This window comes from Apteryx mantelli, chromosome 23, assembly GCF_036417845.1.
Source record: "Apteryx mantelli isolate bAptMan1 chromosome 23, bAptMan1.hap1, whole genome shotgun sequence".
NCBI lineage: Eukaryota > Metazoa > Chordata > Aves > Apterygiformes > Apterygidae > Apteryx > Apteryx mantelli.
The window spans coordinates 8,499,466-8,508,514 of record NC_090000.1 but is presented as its reverse complement, the minus strand read 5'-3'; the positions used below and the strand labels follow the sequence as shown (position 1 = coordinate 8,508,514).

General features: G+C 61.0%; 1 protein-coding gene across 3 annotated transcripts in view; it reads right to left on the bottom strand.

The window, feature by feature from the left end:
• Positions 1 to 2,613: 2,613 nt before the first annotated feature.
• KIRREL3 (kirre like nephrin family adhesion molecule 3) overlaps positions 2,614 to 9,049 on the bottom strand; it is a 368,368-nt gene continuing 361,932 nt past the window's right edge. For all 3 annotated transcript variants that reach the window (XM_067310235.1, XM_067310237.1, XM_067310236.1), the window contains 2 exons: positions 3,848 to 3,934; positions 2,614 to 3,284 (listed from right to left, as the gene is read on the bottom strand). In XM_067310235.1, coding sequence (XP_067166336.1) covers positions 2,841 to 3,284; positions 3,848 to 3,934 — 531 coding nt within the window. In that variant the 3' untranslated portion in view covers positions 2,614 to 2,840. The remainder of the gene's footprint in view (positions 3,285 to 3,847; positions 3,935 to 9,049) is intronic.

Genomic DNA, 9,049 nt, shown 5'->3' with positions numbered 1-9,049 from the left:
GAGTGGGGACTCGTGAGTGAGTGGAGACTCAGGTGAGTATGAGTGTGAGATGCAGGTGTGAGTGGGGTTGCAGGTGAGTGGAGACTCAGGTGTGTGTGTGAGTGGGGGCTCTGTTGAATGGGGACTCAGGTGAGTGGAGACTCACGTGAATGGGGACTCTGGTGAGGGTGAGTGGGGGCTCTGGTGAGTGGGGGCTCCGGTGAGTGGGGGCTCCGGTGAGTGGAGACTCAGGTGAGTGGGAGCTCCGGTGAGTGGGGACTCCAGTGAGGGTGTGGAGACTCAGGTGAGTGAGTGGGGACTCCGTTGAGTGGAGACTCCAGTGAGCGGAGACTCCAATGAGGGTGTGGAGACTCAGGTGAGTGTGTGAGTGGGGACTCCAATGAGTGGGGATTCAGGCGAGTGGGGACTCCAGTGAGTGGAGACTCAGGTGAGTGGGGACTCCAATGAAGGTGTGGAGACTCAGGTGAATGTGTGAGTGGGGACTCCGGTGAGTGGGGACTCTGGTGAGTGTGAGTGGGGCTCAGGCGAGTGGAGACTCAGGTGAGTGGGGGCTCCAGTGAGTGTGTGGAGACTCAAATGAGTGTGTGAGTGGGGACTCCATTGAGTGGGAACTCAGGCGAGTGGGGACTCCAATGAGTGGAGACTCAGGTGAGTGTGTGAGTGGGGACTCCACTGAGTGGGGACTCCGTTGAGTGTGGGGACTCTGATGAGTGGGGACTCCAGTGAGTGCGAGTGGGCTCTCAGGTGAGTGGGGACTCTGGTGAATGTGGACTCTCTCATGAGTGGGGACTCAGGTGCGAGTAAAGACAGGTGAGTGGAGACTCCGGTGAGTGTGAGTGGACTCTCAGGTATGAGTGTAGCCTCAGGTGAGTGGGGACTCAGATGAGTATGAGTGGAGGCTCGAGTGAGTGGGTGCATGTGTGAATACAGGTCAAGTGTGGGCTCAGGTGAGTGTGGCTGTGAGTGTAGGTGCAGATGAGTGCAAGTATGAGTGTGAGTGCAGGGTCCAGTGTGCGAATGCAGTTCCAAGTGAGTGTGAGTGCAGGCTGAGCGTGGGCTCACACTCACCTGAGAACCTGCACTCCCACTAGTACACTCATACCCGATCCTGCGCTCTCATACTCACCTGCACCTTCAGCCACAGCCACACTTGAGCCTCCACTCACACTCATACTCACCTGCATCTTCATTTAGAGCCCCACTGCCGGCTCCACTCACACTCACCTGAGCAACAGTGCGGCTGTGAGGGCAGGTTGAGTGGGGGCTCAGGGGAGTGCATGCTTGAGTGGGGCTGTGAGCGCAGACTGTAGCACATACAGCAGTGGGGGTGGAGTGGGAGGAGTGGGAGCGCAAGTGTGCCCACACGGCCCCTGTGTCCCTGCCCCATGTCCCCAAACCCACGTTCCTGTCCCCAGGCCCATGTCCTGTGTCTCTGCCCCATGTCCCTATGTCCCATCTCCATGTCCTGTCTTTGCTCCATGTCCCCCCATGTCCCCAAATCCACATTTCTGTCCCCAGGCTGTCCCCATGTCCTGTGTCTCTGCCCCATGTCCCCAAACCCATGTCCCTGTCCCCATGCCCCTATGTCCCATCTCCATGTTCTGTCTTTGCCCCATGTCCCATAACCCACATTTCTATCCCCATGCCCTGTCCCCATGCCCATGTCCTGTGCCTTTGCCCCATGTCCCCAAACCCCCATGTCCCTGTCCCCATGTCCCTATGTTCCATCTCCATGTCCTGTCTTTGCTCCATGTCCCTCCATGTCCCCAAACCCACGTTCCTGTCCCCATGTCCCCAAGCCTGGGTCCCTCTGTCCCCATGCCCCTGTACCCCTGAGCCAGATCCCCATGTCCCTGTCCCTGCATCCCCATGCCATGCCCCCAAGCCTGGGTCCTTGTGTCCCCATGCCTCTGTATCCCTGAGCCAGATCCCCATGTCCCTGTCCCCATGTCCCCATCCTTACGTCCCTGGCCCCATCCCTGTGCTGTGCCCATGTCCCCCTGGCCGTGCCCCATGTCCCCAGCCTGCAGTGGCCCTTACCTGCTGCCACATCAGCGTTGCGCCCCGTGTCCCGGCTCCCACTGGGAGCAGCACACCGAGCCCCCCCCCCCAGCCCTGTGTCCCCATGTCCCCGCAGCAGGGGACGGAACCCACTCCCCCCCTCCCCACGGGTGCCACCACGCGCCCTGACCCCCGTCCCCGTCCCGTGGGGCCCAGCGGCGAAAAGCAGCAGCAGCGACGGCACCCCCCGCCCCCGGCTCCCTCTGCTTCCATCTTTCCTTTTATTTGGTGGCGCCGGGCGCTACACCCGCAGCGGGGGGCGGCGCTGGGCTGGCACGGCCCCCCCCCCCCCCGGGGTGGTGGGTTTTCGGGGGGGGGGGGAGGAGGGGGTCCCCCAAGTGACCGTCGTGTCCCCGCGCTGCCGGCATCCCCAATCCCCCCCCACCCGCGAGTCGAATCCCAACGGACTGTAGTATTATGGACACTGAACACCAAAAAACGCGAAGAAAGAGCCGGGGCGGGAGCCGAGTCAGTGGGTGCTCGCGGGGCTCCCGGACAGCGGCGGGATGGATGGGGGAGCGGGGCGAGCGGCTGGGGGTCAGGGCTCCCCCCCCCCCCACCCCGGCGCGGCCCTTCGCTTTTCCTTCCCGTCTCAGTCCGGCCGTCGCCGTGGAGGTTTGGGGTTTGTGCTTAGCGTGTGCCGGGGCTCGGCCTTCCCGCCGGCGCCGGATCCGGCCTCTCCTGCCTCCTCCGCTGGTGCCCGGCTCCTCTGGAGGGTCCCTCTGCCGCCCACCCCATCCGGTCCCGTCCCCGAGCCCCGCGGGCGCCGCCGGGGCTGCTCAAACGTGCGTCTGCATCCTCCTCTGCAGGGGCCGGCTGGGGTCCGAGTTCTGGGAAGAGGACTGGGAGTGGTGGGAGGAGGAGGCGGACGCCTTGCTGGCCTTGTCGAACTGCACGTAGCCGTCCTGCTTGCCGCTGCTGCTGATGCTGCTGTCGCACTGGGTGTCGAGGAAGGAGCTGCTGTCGCTCAGGGAGCCGCGCTGGAACTCGCGCTCGCACAGCTCGATGGAGCTGCTGCCCATGCCCAGCACGAAGCGCTGGCTGTAGTCGTACAGGCGGTTCTGCCCGCTCAGCGTGGTGTAGATGTTGGTGAAGGACATGCCGGTGGGCACCCGCTGCTTGCTGGCGGGCCGCAGCTCCGGCTGGCAGCCCGACAGCGAGATGGTGGGCGTCGAGTGGTGGTCCTTGAAGGTGTTCACGCTGTAGTAGCCGTTGGTGGGGTCCTGCGGGCAGGGGTTGTTCGTTGGCACGGGGTCGCCCGCCCTCCCCGGGTCCCGTGGGAGAACGGGATTGGGGGGGGGGGGGATGCTTGCACCCCGGGGCGGCTCTGCTCCCCTGGCTGCGGCACCAGGGCACCCTCTCGCACCCTCCCCGCCCTAACAGAGGGCACGTTGCTCCGCGCACCCCGCTAGCCTGGCGTGAACCCTCCCCCCCCCCCCGCCCCCCCCCGTTTTCCAAAGGGTGCCTGGGACCAGCCCCCGAATTTGGGCTCAAGGAGGGAAGAGGAGGGACTCCGGTCCCATGGTAGCGAGTGCCGGAGTGCTCCTCGGTCGCTATGGCAACAGCTCCGCTGGGTACCGCAACATCCTTCCCTGGGTACCGCAACATCCTTCCCTGGGTACCGCAGCATCCTCTCCAGCGCGGGGGACAGGCCTCTGGAGCAGGGCCTCAAACCGGTGACACGAGGGGCGTGGAGGGGACCCAATGCGGCGCAGGGGTGGGACAGGCGCTTTGGGGGGGGGGGAGGAGAGCACCAGCCCAGCGCCCCGGGGTGCGACCGGCTCACCTTCAGGTTTTGAAACTCCTTCTCCTCCTCCTTGAGCACCTCCAGCTGCTTCAGCACCGAGTCCTGCTGAAACTCCCCGCGGTCCATCTAGGAGAGGAGGCAGGCGGCTGTGAGCGGCCCCGGGGGCGGCGCGCCCCACGCGTCCGTCCCCCCCCCCCCCGAAGCGCAGGGACGTGCCCAAGGGCACGCAGCAGGTTGGGGGCAGAGCCGGGGCCGCGGCGGCTCCCCCACCAGCCCAGCCGAGGGCAAAGCGGTGCCTCGGCTGACGTTATTTCCTCTGCCCAAGGCTATAAAACACGGGCTGGTGGGGAGCTGAATTATTTACGACTGCCCTGGCTGTGGGGCTGCAAATTGCTGACTCCAGCACACCTGCCCAAACCAAAAAGCAAGAAGAAAAGCCTTTTTTTCCCCTTCCCCCTTCTCATCCCTTCCTTCTAATCTGAAATTGGCTGCTAACAACTTTTCAAAATCCCAGAGAGTTTTTAGCATTTCCATAATGCTGTAATTAACGTGAAAGCCTGCGATTTTTCTTTTTTTTTTTTTGAACTCAGGCTCTTAGAAGATTTGCGTCGCGGTGGTTTTAACGACCCGGCTTCGCCAGTGTGGCGGGGACTCGCGAAGGCCCAGCAGGGCGGCAGAAGGGGGCCGGGACGGCGCAGGCGTTTCGCTTTGATTTTTTTTTTGCTCTCGCGGCTCCTTCGTGGGGCCCTGGAGACGGACGCTGCCGGCTGGGTATGCTGGATTCACTGGGGAGAGGGGGGAACCGCCGCAACCCATTTCTCGCCGCCTCATTAGTTTTTCTTTGAAGGCTGACTGCAACTGGGGGCACGGCACACGTTAATTAGAAGACGGCTTTAATTACCCTTCCTTCAGAAAGGTGGGTCTGTGCCGCAACTGAATAATTATCAGCCAGTTTCTCAGCTGCCTTTTATCTTCTCCGGTATCTATGGCGGGGCTCCGGCCCGCGCGGCTTCTCTTTGCTTTCTTCGGCCTGACCCTGGTGCTGGAACTGCTGCCGCCGAGCACCTGAGCTAATCACAAATCCACATCTCCAAGAAGGACTTACTTGCTGCCCAGCTCTGCTGCTTCCACCTCGGGTTTTTTTTCCTCTCTCTTTTCCCTTTTTAAAATGGTAAGTGGTTGTGGAGATTTACCCTACAGCACTTTCTGTTGATCTTCTGAAAGCCTTTGATACAGCTATTAAATGCAATAAATTAAAGTACCTGAGTGGTTTTTTTTTTCCTCTGGAAAAAAGCCTGTAACATCCATTGATTTACCAGGGTAAATGCATGTGTCACACAGCATTAAATTCAGGGCGGCTAGAAACTGCACGGGGAGGGCTGTTTGCTCCTCCGCTGCTGGAGGGCCGTCCGCTGGCCGAGCGGGGAAGGCAGGACGACGAGCGGAAACAACCCCCCCCCCCCCCCGTTGCGAGCACCCGGCGGCGATGCAAAACCTAAAAGCACAGAGGAGGCAGCTGCTTTGCCGCCCCGCAGTGCTCTCCGGCTGCAACGCCTTCGATGCGGTGGCCGAAGGGATGCTGAGCGCCGCTCTCGACGGCACCGTCGCCGTGCGAACGCCCCGATCGCCTTCCAGGGCCTCGCACGCGGGGCGAGACGCAAGCCAGGGCACGGTTAGCGACCAGCAGCGCAAACCACGTGCCGTTTAAGGCTTCCGGAGCCCCAGGTCCGGCAGCGTCCGATGGGCCTCTCCCGCGTGGATTTTCCTGGCAGAGGTCTGCCAGCGTGGCTCCTCGGCTGGAGCCGGGGGCTGCAGTGAGCCCGCGCGCCGTCAGAGGGCACTGGGACCCCGCACGAGCCCCCCGCACCGGGGATGGGGGGTGCGTGGCAGCCAAAGCGGCAGTTCATAAAGCAAAATCGCATCAGTTAATTTCTAATTCCCAAATTAAGCCGTTCGTTAACGTGACCTTTATGGAAGTTTGCGCTGTGGCTTAGCGTGACGCCATCTCGCCCCGTCGCTGAGCGGGCAGCGGGATGGTCGCTTGCTTTCCCACCTCGCTTTCCGAGCCCTGGGCAAACAGCGAGCACGGCAACTCCTGCCCGGGCCCCTTCCCGTCCCGGTGTCCGACGGGCATCGCCACCTGGCTGCCCTCGGTCCCCTGGGGCTGCGCCGCCCTTTTCCTTGTCTGCTTGTTTTTTTTTTCCCCCCACCGAACACTTTCCAGCTCTTTTCGGTCTGTCTGAGCACAAAAGGGTGGACACTGCGGAGCCGGCGTGAGTGGCCTGCGGATCGCGGGAGGAATAGCAAATGCCATCCCCAGTTACTGTATATAAATAGCCTGTTAATGAGGAGGCTCTTAATTTAAACAGGTGGCTACACGTGTCAATACACGGCGCGGGGACAGAAGTTAACTCCATTACCGCTCTTAATGGGGATGATGAATGCGCAGACAGCAGGCGAGAGGGAGGGAGACGGAGGAGAGGAAGACGTGAACGGGAGCCAGGCGAGGCTGAGCACAGGGCCCCCCCCGTTTCCAGCCCCGGCCTCGGTGCTGCTGACCTGCTGCAGCCGGCATTTAGCACCGTTCTTCCCACCAGTGAAGCCCAGAAAAGGCCGGGATGGGCAGCTCTGTGCCTCGGTTTCCCCACCTGCTCGTTGCCCATCGAACGAGCGCCTTCCCGCCGGAAACAGCCTCGCCGCCGAGCACCAGGAGCCGTCGCTGTCTCAAAACCAATGTCCGCGGTGGCCGGGCGTCCCGCTTGCGGTTTAAAGCTGCTCTTTTTTTGCCCTCGCCCATCCGCATGCTGCTGGGAATTGCAGCCACGGATGCTGCCATCTCCTGCCTCGGTTTCTCCGAGGCTTCTGCCCCGAGCTGTGACAGGCTCCAGGCCGGTGCGCTGCCCGCGGCCGCCCTGCCGAGCCCTGTGCGGGGCAGGTGCACTCCCCTCCCGCACGCCCAAATTATAATGATCCCTGCTCGTTGCCTAATTGGATGACGCCCGATGGCGCTTGGAAACTCGTGCAGGTTAGACCCGAACAGTGGCAAGGGCTGGTGCTTAACGGATTCCCGAGCCGGCGGGAATCTATCATTCTGCAGGCAGAATCACCCCCGATTTCACCTCTGCCTGTTCCCTTTTTCCTCTTTGGGGAGGATCCACGCTGACTTTCCAAGCTAAGCTGTTGTCCAGTGACACTCCGTCGTCCCTCGGCGTAGCAGGATGGCTCACAGGAGGTTGGGGATGGGAAAGGAAGGCAAACTAGGAAAACACCCTCAACCTTTTTACTGGAAGGGTTATTTTAACTGTTCTGCCCCAAAGGTGATGCCTGGGTCCAGCCAGCTGCCCTGGACCCCCTGTGACAGGGACACTGGTGTTTGCCTTTGTGTGTTGGTCACTTTAGGACCATCGCTGTTACGATCGCCCCTAGCAGTGGGGATGGATAATTTAGGATCATCAGGACCATTTCACAGATGGGAAAACCGAGGCACAGCATTCAATCAGCCGGGAGTAGAAGCCAGTGGCTGAGCCAGCCACGATGACAGACAAGGCTGTGCCGCCTCGGCGCCAGCAAAGCCTCATTGCTCTTCGACCCCCTCAATACAGAGCGGGCAAAAGATGAGCCAAATCAGAGCGCCGACGCAACGAGCCCTGGACCGAACTGGACAGGAAAGATAAAGCCGCGGTTATACAGGTATTTTTTTTCCAGGATCAGGCTCTTTCATGGGCTCTTTGGCCCCCAGCTGCGGGATGCTGCTTGCTTTCCCGCGCCTTGGCCTCCTCGGGCCCGCAGCCTTGGCTCGCTCTATAGGCAGGGCTTCGCAGAACGGCTAACAGGCAGCAAAGGCGGGGGGGGACAGCGCTGAGACAACGCGAACATATGCAAATCAGACAGCGTGATGTGTCTCCTAAGGTGTTAATGAATTTATAGATGCATGAATAATTATTTGTGAAAAGCACAGAGCGCCGTGGAGGTCACAGATGGCTGGAGAATAACAAATGCAATAGCAATTTTCAGGAAAAAGGGAGCGGGGGCGGCGGGGCTCGTTCTGGCACTCGCTCACCAGCGACGCTTCAGCAGGGCGAAGACGACCGAGGGAAACGCAGGGGCAAAGGCGCCGTCAGTGCCGCAAAGCAGCGGCTCCGCGAGGAGCAGGCGGCGGCAGGCAAGCGCGATGGCTTTGCCGGCGGAATTACAACATTAGCGGGTGGGAGGGCTGCGGCAGCAGCGAGGCGGTTGGGTTTTCGCTCCCGAAGCTTTGCAGGCGCCGCTCAGGCCGTGCTGGACGGGAGCCCTGTCATATGCTTTGCAAACGGTCTGGGAAGAGCGAAGAGGCTGATGCTAAGCGGCAAGCTGTCGAGCAGAGGGGAACCGTTTGCAAGCGAGCGCCGCTGCCACGCTTGACGCGCGGCCCGGTTTTATTTAACATCTGCATTAATGATCTCTCCGCGAGAGCACCCAGCATGTTAATGAAATTCGCAGTTGATATTAAATTGCAAGGTGTTGTGAACATTGTTGAGGGCAAGGAGATAATTTCAAAGGACACTGTGAGGTTGAGTCCGGGCAGGAAATATAGCAATAAGCTTAGGGAAGGCAAACGAAGAGCCAGTGGGGGGATAACGCTGGTACACGGAGGAGGGGGAGCAGGACGGTGTTGGGGTGAGGGTGGAGAGCAAGCGAGGGGTGCAGAGCATCCCCCCTCGTGCCGCTCAGCCCCTGCCACAGAGATGCCGTCGCTGCTCGTTAGCAAGGACGAATTCTTTAACTTGATCTGTCGTCTCATTGACAAAACTTGGACTCTCTTATTAGGAATCTATTTAGCATCCGGAGCCTGGGTGTCTCCTAGCCGGCTTCGACGTCTCCTCCCCGCCAGGGAGGCGCCGGGGCCGACGGCGGCTGCGCGGGGTCGGGCGGGAAGGAGCGGCTGCCCCAAGCAGCTCTGCCGATGGGGGCCCCGCGTCCGGGTCAGGGACTCTGGACCTTCTCCTCCAACCTCTTGGACAAGGTGGGCCCAGCAGTGCTATTTTTCAACAGATGCAACGCCGGGAAAGGTGCCCGGTTTTGGACAGGGTGGGGAAATCCCCGCTCGCCCACGTCCAGCAGCCAGGCACACGTTCAGGTTACTCTGTGCCGTGTCGTATTTGAACGTGCTCGACTTTGCCTGCCCTGTTCGTACTTAAATAGCCCCTTTATACGACGCTGTGACCAAATCACCCCTCGCGAGTCTTTCTGATAAGCTAAAAC